We start from the raw sequence: 13439 nt of genomic DNA on the forward strand, positions 1-13439 counted from the left end.
TCCCATCCATCGTTAGACTGAAATTTCAGTCGATTAGACTGAAATTTCAGTCTCTCATTTTAAGAGAGCATAAAGATATTACGTCATTAAGGAAACTGACCCCCCCCGCCCCCCCCCAAAAAACATACAAATTTACAAAACCGAGTGAATACTTTTCATGCTATATTTATAAATGATAATAAAGACTTTAATAGCCTAGTGATTTTTGTTTGTTTTGTGTTTTTGGCACATTCTTGATGTACATTTGGACAAAACAAACATTTGAATACATAAAAGTTTAGTTAGTAGACTAAGAGTTGATAATTGTTTATTTTGACGTCGATATAACAATAATTAAAAGTCACTTATACATTCGGCATCAATAGAAATACCAGTCAGTTGCTAAGAAGCCATTTCACATTTCCAGACTGCGCACGCGTAAAGCGCGAGCATATAAATTAGACACACAGAACTAAGAAGGCACCCTTTACGCCCACCATATTATCAAATTGTTAAATCTCTTCTTATAATAATTCAAATGTGATAGTAAATAAGTTTATCTGTAAATAAGTTCATCATTTTTATCCTTAGATTATCAAAGAGTTAAGAGTTTCCTCGTAGCTTTCCACCCAATGAAATACTTCGCCGAGGTGTTTATGTGACCGGTAGGCTTTGTCACGATGGAAACGAAACCATGTAAAGAAATTCTGGCTGATTCTGTGGCATTTGATAACTAGCTCATGTTCCGATGGTGTAATATTTTGAATAATAATGATAATTTCATGTTTATTGATCATGATTAGAGGAACAATATTTTGCTAAATTGTATGCAGTCACCACAGCAATGGTGCTTCATATTGCAGTGAATTTTGGTGAACTGAATCCGTGGACTATGGAACGCCAAAACCGACAAAAATTCCATAATGGACTGCCCCGAACAGATAGAATTATTTGTTAGAAGCAGCTGGTCGTCGGATTTTATTTATATCATAAAACCAACACTTGTATGGTTACTTAAACCCGCGAAAAACATTCTTCAATTTAATGACAGGTTACTCGGTATATATATACTGTAGCACATTCGCGTAAATGGTACATGGTGGTTTACTGTATATGTGCAAATCATCTTGTTTACTGAAATAACTTCAACAAAGCAAATAAGCAAATCTTACAGAGGACAATAGCACCAACTTGGGATAATTCGTACTATTTGCGGTATATTAATGGCAAGCTTTATAGCACTTGTACTGACAGTATGAACAGTAGGAATATCATATTTCTATGAGATGAAGGTAGGAACTATACATACTGTCAGTATGAGTACTGTCAGTACGAGTGCTTTGAGGCGTGATATGGGAGACAGTGATATGGGAATACAGTGGTATTAGCATTATAATCAGACAAAGGTTAGGACTGTTCATACTGTCAGTACGAGTGCCGCCCGGTGCCACCCAGTCTATACTGTACTGTCATATGCCCCGCTTCAGAGCACTCGTATTGTAAGTACGAGCAGTATGAATATCATGTTTCTATCAAGGTCAGGAACTGTATGTACTGACAATATCAGTGCTTTGAAACATGATATTGGAGGACAGTTTAGAGAGGTATGAGCATTAGGAAATTGTCCCAACTGGCTGGCCATTCAGAACTATTCCTTCCCTTTCCTTTTGCTCCTGTCCGAAGGTATAAAAACTATTGAAATAATAAATTTGGCGTCGACTATATGTGCTTCGTTATTAATCCTGGATAAAAATTGGTTCCGGGATAAAAGTTGGTCTCAGCTGAATGTTATTCTAAATTACGTAGGATTCAATTGGATGACGTCATAGCGTGGGTCAATCTGCCACCTTTAAAACGGTATCACTTGACACTAAATTGTTGATTTTCCCAGGCGACTGTCCAGTGCCATGGAAGGAAATATCCATCCAGAAGATGTAATTTACAACTGCTAAGCACTGCTTGGGTACACAATTCCTCGCTTTTATTAATAACATTAACATAAGGACTGGCGGAAAGACATCAGCTGCTCAGATGCATGAATTATATAAAACAGGATAAAATGGCAATCAGCACCTGAAGAAAAAATATAAATTATAACAATATCAGAAATTATTTTATATATCCATAGAAGAGACTTTTATTTTCGAGAGGAGGAACGAAGTGAATGTTCAGGTGCATTTAAAACTCAAAAGTCTGGCTCATTGGAAGGGACTTGCCATTCCGATGACACTTAAACCTCGTGACTTTTCCGGACTAAACTCAAGTGATACAAACACAAAATGTCTGGGAACAATTTGGAGAGCAAAGACCTCCATGAAAGTACTTCTAGCAATTATAGCGTGCTATAAATTTGGGCAGTATACTGACTACCTTTAAGTACACGGCACCATAATTTTGTTCCCACCCTTAATTTTGTTCGTTAACTGTGAAATGATGATAATACGTTATATTTACCGTTACCATACTTGAAAGGCTGAAACAACTAGATGCTTTATTATTTGGTGTTGTCGGTGGGATTGTTGACGTCATGATTTCAAAATCAACTGAAAAATACAAAATAACCGAGAAAAGAAAAAGAATTATGATACCTGAAATCAGCGATAAGTTTCATAAAAGTTTATAGCAGTGAGAGGGACCATAACGTGACGAAAAGTGAAGCGTCGCCATATGGTACCAGCTTTTAAAGGCGGAGCCTATCTTGCTCAGTTTACATATTGTGGAAATATGTGAACGATTGTCACATGATTATGATTAAACTATATAGAGACATTGAAACAGTCAAAACTGACTTCAATTAACTAATATATGTCTCTAGAGTTTGATGGGTCGTGGCCATTTTAGCAATTGATTTTGCTATAAAAAACCTTTTAAATGAAGTGATCGGATGCATCCACAGATACAAAGATTCAAAAACAGTTATGTTCAACTGATGACAATTTCTTACCATTTTTAGAACATTGTTGAAAAGGACCAAACATTTGATGTATACTGGATCTTTGAAAATATGTCAGTTTCGCAAAATAATGTTTGGTTTTCATGCCCATAAAGGGAATTTTCGTTTAAAGTATTCTTACCTTGTTCGACCTCGAATTTTAATATAAACCATTTAGCGTTACTTCTTCTACTTGTATATCTTACAGTCATATTCTTCTGCACCATATTATTCCTCGCTTCTTTGGTTATCGGCTCATCAGTTCGCCATATTGTACCGGATTGAGCGCCCTCAGTTTCTACAGTGAAGGTGACGTCATTTTCGATGTACGACCTACTATCAATTTCAACTGTCTCGAATTCAAGCCCTAGCTGGCTCCCGCCTTCAAATACTGCTCCAATCACGCGGATTAATGTACGGTTAAAGTAGGATGTTTCAAAATGCCAATTGCAGCTGTCGGCGCCAGATATTGTGTCTCCAGGGAAACCAGGCGACGTAATGAACCCGACTTCTGAAGTTATACTACCCTCACATGATCCAAGAAGACCTTAAAACATAAAAACAAAGTAAGTCAGAACACTGACTCCCGTGGAGAGTTTCTTGAATTGTTCTAATTATTATTATTTTATGCATTTCGAAGCATTCACATTGGCTACTCACAATGTTTTGAATACTCTCGTTCAAAATACGTCGCCAATATACGTAAACAAAAGCAAAGGCAAAACGGGGACTGGGCTATGATAAGTGGCTTCACATGTTTTGTCTTTCTTTTCTTTTCTTTATTTCATTTTCTGTGAATGGGTCATTTAATGGTCCCATGTGCCGTATAGCCTATAAGGCCCCTGTGTCATCCACATCTTCACATTATATACAGTGGGAAAGTTGGACTATACAATCACTTACACATGCCAAACTGTGCAGATCACCTGCCTTATGTTGATATGTCCTCAATCAAGAACACACGCATTAAAACCCACGCATCAGAACCCTGGCACGCATTAGAACCCACGCATTAGAACCCACGTTTTATCCAAACTAATTCGGTAATCCTTCTGTAGCATTCAGAATAAATAGGCTATAATATACTCACTGTTGTATACTGCGCTGTACGCCCCACCACCACACGCTTGTCCGCTGTCGCCTTCACAAGGTTTGTTGCAGTTGGATGCGGCTCGTCTTGTGCTTCTTGGTAGTTCATTAGAGCAGTAACAATTAATACCATTTGAGAGAGCTACATAGGTGTAGCCGTTAAGTCGGCATGACGACAAACATTTTGGTATGGTAACGCCATCTGTTATGCTTTGTTGGATATAGCCTGATGGGTTTACACTGTTGTAACACCCTTCAAATCCTGGTACTTTAAAACAAAGCAAAAAAAGTAGAGTATGATTAATTGCGGCCAAGTGGACGGGAATTGGGGGGGGGGGGGTGTTGAGGGCACAAAGAGGTAATACATTTGAAGTTTTGATAACATCTGGTACATTCCTCAAATATGTGTAAACTATGACCTAGAATGTTTCGCTCATCAAAATTTCTTAGTTAAGGCCTTAACAAATTTACCCCTAATTACAAGCCCACATATATCATTTGAATAATGTGATGTTCCTTTTTTCAAAGAAGAAAATAAATATCTCCAAAAATCGCATTAGGCCACAAACCTGTGGGCAGTGTCTTTGAAAGGGTTGTAAAACGAAGAACTAACATAACAGAAAATTAGGCAGTCACTCCCTTTACATCATCAATGTGCATAATTAGCTAACGTTTATTCATACGAAATAAAACTAGAATTAAGAAACGACTTGTAAAATGGTCAATCTTTGATAGATTTGGATGAGAGTTGCAGCTATATTCATGATTTCTAATGCCCATTAGAGTGATAAATACAGTGTTGTCACTTGTCATAGGTGTCCGTAGACGTTAAGGCAACAAAGCGTTTTCTTTAGGAATTATGTAGTTACGCAAACTCTATCGCTTAAACCGTATGAATATTCATGACAATTTTAAAACTTACATTCATCAGATACAAGGCGATTAAGATTTTAATTTGTTTTTCTCTTCTGGCTTAAACTGGCATTTAACCCCCGTCAAAATCAAAGGCCTGCAGCTTGCCCTCCAAATATATGTCACATGGCAAGTGAAAGAAAGCGATTGTCAAGATTGCCTTTCTTGCTTTATCCTGTTTAAAAGGTAGGGTGTCAAACACAGACAAACACACGCATAGGTCAGCTGCCGTTACCTATACTCCCCACCCCCCTACCCTCATCCCCTTCCCATTGTACAAACACAAACAACAGCTAAGACACACCACACGCACGCCCAAGCTTGACTGCATATCTAACCTGTCTGTGACGTAAAATAAAGCTTGACAGATAAAGATTGCTTACATTGACACGCTAACCAAGCCACTTCATTGCAATCACTTGAACTGATTGTTTCACATTTTATTTTCGTGGCAGTTTCGAAGATACACTCCGCTAGTTTCTCGTCTGGGTCCTGCTCGTTGCTCTCCGATGTGTACATCATGGCGTCGCTAAATCCTATCAACAAAAACAAACGTTTTTGGAGAGAAAAATAACCATTTTACAGTGAGACTGAATACCTAGATTAATAAAACTTACATCACATCTGAACCATTTCCTATATACATATTTCTTCTCAGGGTAACAGCATTTGAGGTTTGTTTTATACTAACAGGGAACTTGAAGCAAACAGGCATGAATTGTCACATACATGTTTCTAGATTTACATTCGATCAACGAAATGTGAGACCTTTTACTAGGTTAGCATATGTCTCGAAAGCAAAAAACGTGAATTTAATAAACACATGACCAGAATAGTCGCCGACCGGCAGCTGAAATAGGTGTAGGCTTACTTAGAAATGCTCTTTAGTAATGTCAGTTGGGCGACAGGATATATTGGTAGATCACAGGACCTGTGTTCCTTAGAATGTGATGGTTTTCGCCGATTATTCAATTGCGTGTGTATGGCGTAAGTAACATATGTTTTGAACATAACCATTTCGTCGGGAATTTAGTATTTTAATAAGATTTTTAAACATGATTTCACATGTTACATACCTAACGATCGGCAAGTCAACTGTGCATTTTTAAAGTTCCAGTTCTCATCAGCACATAATAGAGGTTCTGCCTTAAAATGAATGTGACGAAGATTTCCATGCCAAATGGACTGAGGTTCGAATGCAAACGAAGGTTCTGAAGACAAGAGAAAGAGAGAAAAGAATCCAGTTAATTGATCAATTATAATTCGTGTCAAATTATCAATCGACATAAATGACTAAAATACACTGAAATTGGAAGAAAAAGTACTTGATAAAGTGTAACACCAACATGTTCCACTGTATAGATAAAACATCTTTTATATAGACTAATGAGAACTATATCACGTGATCGAACAAACCCATACAACTCTGTACCATTCATATATTATATTAGAGGTGTACAACCTTCATGTACACTTCTGTTGCTATGGTTAAAATATTCGATACAGCTAACCTCGAAGATGCACAAGATAGACATAAAAGGCTCATAAAAATGTATTCATGCGTTTGTAAATGAAGTTACAAAGTCAAGTAACGTGGGGAATCCCATATCAGGTTAAAGCAGCACATGGATTCAATCACACATCAGACACAAAACAGCATATAGGGACTCATTCCCATCTCAAATTAAAGCAGCATATGGAATCAATTACATCCGATAAATACAGCATACGTATATATATATACACTGAATCCCACATCATTTTATAGTAGCATAGGGACTACTAAATCCCACATCAGGTTAAAGCTACTATCAAACCCCTAAAAGTTACTAAAAAAGAAAGAAAAAAAAGGTACTAAATCCCACACCAGGTTTTCGTTACTATAGTGATCAATCACACATCATATTAAAGCAGCATCGTGACTTAGTTCCATACCAGCTTAAAGTAGCTTGTGGACGAAATCCCATATCAGTTAGGATTAGCATACTAACTACAGAAACAATAACCGCACACCAGATTTGTTGATTGTACAGTCCACTGCAACTACATCAGTCAGTTACATGTGAATGCTTTTGAAATATTTACTGTTTCTTCACCCACAAAACTAAAATAACGGCTTAACTTGTTTTCATCAAATTCTACCTTATTTCAACATTCTTTAAAAAGTGACACCGTATGTGGGCGGTCACGTCGTTTTACGGGTCGGTTGCACTTTCAGTGTGATACTGCGCAATATTCTTTGTTCACCTGTCAAGCGGCACTGGTGTTTACACAACAGCACGCTGCTGTAATGTAATAGTCACTATAGAAGTAGATCATAAATCACTCCACATATTTACCCTCCAACTTCCCCAGCCCCCCCCCCCCACCCCACCCCCTCCCCGGCACCCACCTCCACCACTTCAAACAACATGGACATTTATGGGATTCTCCATTGGTTTACACCTCTGTTAGTGTCTCCAGAGCATTTTCTGTTGTTTTTTCTTTTCTTTTTTTCTTCCCAATCCCAACCCCAACCCTACCCCCTTCCTCTTTTATTTTCATTTTCGATTCTGTTCCCTTTCTTTCTTTCTTCTGCTCACAATCCTCTCCTTGGAACAATTATGAGCATGCATGGGCTCGTCAAGTATCGATTTCGTCACTGAAAAACATCTGACACACATCGGTAGGCTGAGAGTTTGAAAACAAGTCAGGGGACCTTTAAGTATGAGGTTGGCTCTAATATACGACGGTCAAACCCCATAAAGAGAGCCTTTGGTAAATAATCATTGGGTACTTCAACTATCAGGGGTTGTAATATATAGATGTTATGACCTCAATTTACAAACTGAAACTGACAGTAACAAAAGAAATACTTATGAATGAACAATACCTGTTACCAGGCTGTTAGTCAATAAACTTAAGAATCAAGTCTGGCCTACGCAAATTTCAAAGAGAACGGTAGTCAATGAGTTTTTGAACTGCTCGAGCTGTGCGAGGCCCAAGCTCCTGCAGAATATGGACGTTTTATAACTTTTGGGGTGTCGACAAACTATAAAGGGGGATTCTATACTAATCCACAGGAAAGGATGGATGGAATGAGAACAAGACGAGGACCTTCTTTTTTTGCAAGAGTGTTATGAGAATAATGAGAATATTGGGGAGGGGGTGCTTCGAAGGCTGTCCCTACCCTGATCGGATTACTTTTAAGGAGAGAGGAGCATATACACCCACCCTGTGACTGTTCTGTTTAGCTCACAAGCACTCTAGCCATCGGGTTCCTAGAGTCCTAAAGGGATAAGGGATCACCCACCCCCCCCCCCCTCCTTAAGCCAGAGCCGAGGCACCCTTCCGCGAAATAAAACTGATATAAAGAGTATAAAAGAGTACAGAACTTTGGGGAGTGCCAGCTGTGAAGTGCCAGAATGAAAGGATTGGAATGTATGCAATTGAGACTGATCTTCATGTCATGGTCTGTAAGATATAAGAGTGTAGAAGTCTGGTGATGTTTGTTGGGAAGTTGTTTATAGCGGGGACCATTGTGCCAGGTTTTATCAACTGCTTTTCCAGCATCGAGGAAGGTTGCCGCTGTGTGGAGTTCAGTCAGGCGAGCAATGGGGTTTATATAGCAGATTGTTTGGTTCTGAGACCAGATTGAGAGCAGTTGAAAAGGTTTTGGCTTTCGAGGTGCAGCCATGGGTTCTGATTCTATTGTCCATTATTTTCTCGAAGATATTTTCTAGGGCTGAAAGGAAGCTACTTGGCCTGTAGTTTTCTGGATTTGCTAGGTTATTATTTGGTTTAGGTAAACGTATGATGAGAGCATGTTCCAGGGCTTTAGAAAATAGCCAGTTCTAAGGGTCTCGTTGAAGTGATGAATACCAGCTATATAGAGTTATATATATATATATATATATATATATATATATATATATATATATATATATATATATATATATATATGTATATATATATATATATATATATATATATATATATATATATATATATATATATATATATATATATATATATATATATACATATGTATATATATATGTGTTGAGAAACACCATCACCCAACGGGAATTCCAAGCACTCCTTTGTGTTTTATTCTACACATACCATCAGACAACCAGGGAAAACCATATCTTTTGTATATAAAGATATGAGATCTGTTTATATTATATTCCAGTGAGAATATAAAAATAATATCAAGTGATTTATACATAATCCAGGCTCGGAGGGGCAAAAAAAGTAAAACAAATATAAACTAGCAAGTCGTTTGGCCTTAAATGCTTCCCGTGACCCTTCCGCGCCATCATTAGAGCCTGCAATAAGCCAATTCCCAAAACGATAGGATATGTCGAATTATTATTCAAGACTCACCAAAAATATGCAGGTTGTTCACACACATTTTGTTACAATACTAATAATATTATAACGAGGTGTAGGATGACAATGTGTGTAGTTTACCGGTGGCAGCTCACAGAGTTTCTGTACTCCGCCACGGTGAAATTTACAAAGTATACATGCGTGCGTATATGATTTAGGAAATGGATAAGACATAACTAAAAAATATTAATCAGGGTGAAATTGGTTTTTGTTACATGTGTAATTGTGTGATTAGACTGCCAAATATTGCTTAATTTATCGAACTTCTAAAAACATTGTTTATTTTCTGGTCCCATTGATCCCCCTTTGTTTTGTTTTGTTTTTAGACACTGAAGAATTCTTAATTAGATAACGAACAGGTTCTGTATCGGAAATGTATTTATCCTGAGGATGACAAGAAACTGCGATGCGACGTGTTAGTACAGGTGGCCAGTATTTCGTAGGCTACTTTGTAGCATATCTACAATAGCTATATATATATATATATATATATATATATATATATATATATATATATATATATATATATATATATATATATATATATATATATTTATATATATATATATATATATACATATATATACATATATATATACATATAATAATATATATATACATATATATAAATACATATACATATAATAATACATATACATATACAGTCTTTGAGTGTACTAGAACCGACCACCGACGATGTAACTCAAAAGCTTTACATTGAACGAAAAATGTTGTACTTATAAAATAGAATAAACACGGCTGTGAATGCTGGGAAATATATAGTCAAACTATTAAACATTTCAAGATGGCTCTTGTGACCACTTGAAATTTGAAAATATTTAAAGTTTGCATATTCATGCGCAGAATATATATATATATGTTTTCGACTTCACTGTTCTGAAAACGTAAGTTGAACCTTGAGACATCTTTATCAGAACAGTATTTTATTCGTTTATAAAACACTTGACCAGATTGACATGCTTAGCAATCGTAGACTGATATCAGCCCCTTTATTCTGGTCTCTTTGTATAAGTGATATCTTTTTATAAATGTGACGTCATGTACCATCGACAAAATCACTGAATTTTCGTTTTTATATTTAAATTACGAAATAAAAATAAAAGTGTTTGTTATCTTACCACATTCGGTGAAGTAAATCACGTTGAAGTACACGAAGGCGGTTATTAGGTACCGAGTCGTTATACATACATCCATCGTCATTAAAGTCTGCCTAGTAAACTATACCAGTAGACCCAGGCTCACCGCTGTCCAACACAGTTTAAGTGCCCTTTGAATGATGTTGGCCAGTAATGACCGCCTGGAGAGCTATAGCCCACGCTGTATTATATATTTGTCGAGATTCCACCCGGCAAAATAGTCAACGGCTGTAACGGCTGACGCTGTAATCTATTCTAGTTAGAAAGCCAGTTTCACGATTATGCAAAGCTACATGCATGGTTAAAAATCTCGGATATCCACGTTAAATAATGATTAACTGCGACAATTTCTCTGCAAGCAAAACAGTAGTATTTATCTTGAAACGAATGGTTTGCTGTTGTTGTTGTTGTGAAAGGCTTAGCTCATGAAAGGCCTATATCCTTGGGTTGGGAATAATCCCCGGCTTTCCACATACATAGAAAATAATAAAAAACAAGAAATCCTTGCAATATGTAGCATGAATATCTGCAATCCTCTGTCTTCGAACGTTCGCATCACTTTAAGTTTACCTCTTAGTGCTGATTTGTTGTTGAAACGTCTGAGTAAAACGGTATAAACAGTTCACATGCGTGACTAACCAGTTGGAATTTATCGCAAAAATGGATGTACAGATAGTACGCACTTATGTTACATATGTTTACTCAATAGGCTGCATATTTGTCTGCTTTTTGCATGGTACTTCTGTGCGTGCTGTTTACTATCGATATATCATGAGAAGAGTTATATGACAGGTTAAAGTATATAATTCATTTTGAATATCACTTTCGAAAAATGCCGTTTAATAATGGGATAGGGCTTCCGAGGATCCGCGATGTATGTTTATAGGTGTATTTGACATACCAATCCAATGAAACAACGTTTCATCTTAAAGAGTTAGTGTTATTTTCCCACCTTGTATTTGCCATGGCGCGGTTCATCCTTTGCTCGTGGACCGCACCATTCCACTACTGGTAAGTGCAATTTTTAAGTCGAGAATGGTGCCCACACACTTGTGTCAATGTAAGAAACTCTTCATATTATGGTTTCAGTCAGTTTTAAACGTGTTTCCAGATACACTCTGATTACAACCATTGTATTTGATGGTATTTTAAACTTGTTGTCTTGAGTTGTCTTGAGTTGTCGTGAAATGGGCCTGTTGACGCTAATTAGTATGACCGACTAAAGAGACAAGTGGTTATCAAAAAAAACAACAACAACAACAGGTTGACACATTAGCCGGACACCTCCAATTCATGTGTGTTGCACATGTATAACTGGCCACCCCAGTCTTTGATCCTGGGTGTATGTGGGGAGAGATGTTGGGAGGGGGATAGCGTTCCATGTATCCAAGTTGCAGCTGGGTCAAATGATGTTTGCATTACAAATTATAAAGGGCTTGAGCATTTCAAAATTTATCTCATTATTCATTCGTGGATTTTCTGTCATTAACATTGTAGGCCTCCTTGAGGACCACAGAGACATCATGAAGATTCATAAACGCCGGACAATGGATAGCCAGAATTTGGTTGGGTGGAGGGGTCGAGGCTGGAAACTGGGAGGGGAATCACTTCCCTGAAAGGGAAATCACAAATAAGGAGTGTTAGCTCAGTTGGTTAATGCTGGTGCCTTTCAATCATAAGGTACCGAGTTCGAGTCATCACTCCAAGATTAATGTATGTCGTCCAGTATACAGAGTGTCGACAATTGACAATTCATAATCATGGACGTTATATATGTGTCTAAGAGACTGACTTCGGTTAGCTTGCGGCTTTGATAAGCCAATGATGGCCTCTTCGTAAGTTCCTACTTGCAGGAGGATCTAAAATACATACATACTTGGTCAAATGTAGCGCAAAATCTAAACTTGTTATTCTAGCGAATTATAACATATATAGAATACAAGGGAGAAACCATAAAAGAGTGAGTGAGAAATTAATTTCGTTCTCATATAGTCAAGGCCGGGGAACAGTTGGGGTGGTTATCATAGCGGAAGAATGTCTTACACCTTACATCTCTGCCCTCCCCCCTCCCTTTTCTTCAAAGACTCGGCATTGTAATGTGGCTTAGCCGTTAGGCTATACTGACCTTGCATATACTTGTCTGTCTTTATGAGAAAGCGCCATCGTTTATGTTATTGCGCATTGAATTTGTTAGACTAGCAAAAAACGGAGCCAGGTCTAGAGAAGACGCTAATAGAGGGCGTCCAACACTTTCCATGTTCGTAAGTTGGCATACGTCTACAGAGCGCCATAGGCGCACCATTCTCGTCATACAGAGTACATTTAAATCCGCCTATCGTGTAGCATAGGCCTTTTAAAAGCTCCATTGACTTACACACTAAATCATAAAAGTAATGTGGCCTCTGAGTCTAGTAATAGAAGTTCTCACCAGCTAGACGCCAACCATCACTGGTGGTGCCATTCGTGGTGCCATCAATATTCCGTATTATGAACGTGCAGATTTGTTGCTATTTAGAGCGTGGAATTTTCGTAACTTATAAACAAACCTATATTTACTCCTTAAAATCTATTTTCATTAGTATCTATTATCGTATACGCTACTCCTGTGAGGCCTAACCGTGGTCTAAAATTGCATCAATTGACACAAGTTTTGCACCACATGTACATCCATTCATGCTCTTCAATAATAAAAAAAAGAACAGATTCTGATTCATAACATATCAAGAAAGATGTTCTACTGCTGCATGCTTTTGGCCCTTTTCCTACGATATGTGAACACACAGGCGGATTGATATAGACCTAAATAGGACTATGACACCATCGATAGGAGTTCTCCCTGAGGAAAAGTGTTAAAATCAATAGGGCTCGGGACGTCAATTTAATTTTAAAACAAAGGATATTTTCTCTTTGTATTTTCACTTGAATGTTAAACGGGAATTGTACCACCGGGAACGAACATGTAAGTAAATTAGGTTAAGACTTAATCAATGAGTATC

The 13439-nt window shown here is 37.5% G+C and overlaps 1 protein-coding gene across 1 annotated transcript; it reads right to left on the minus strand.

The window, feature by feature from the left end:
- Window positions 1-86: 86 nt before the first annotated feature.
- LOC139973246 (uncharacterized) lies at window positions 87-11238 on the minus strand. The gene is made up of 7 exons (XM_071979788.1): window positions 10426-11238; window positions 5989-6123; window positions 5296-5448; window positions 4002-4268; window positions 3054-3458; window positions 2434-2522; window positions 87-2052 (listed from the first exon to the last, which is right to left on the minus strand). Exons 1-7 carry the CDS (start codon window positions 10505-10507, stop codon window positions 2020-2022), a joined length of 1164 nt encoding a protein of 387 aa, XP_071835889.1. The 5' UTR covers window positions 10508-11238; the 3' UTR covers window positions 87-2019.
- Window positions 11239-13439: the final 2201 nt, after the last annotated feature.

This window comes from Apostichopus japonicus, chromosome 9 (genome assembly GCF_037975245.1).
Source record: "Apostichopus japonicus isolate 1M-3 chromosome 9, ASM3797524v1, whole genome shotgun sequence".
Taxonomy (NCBI): Eukaryota; Metazoa; Echinodermata; class Holothuroidea; order Aspidochirotida; family Stichopodidae; genus Apostichopus; species Apostichopus japonicus.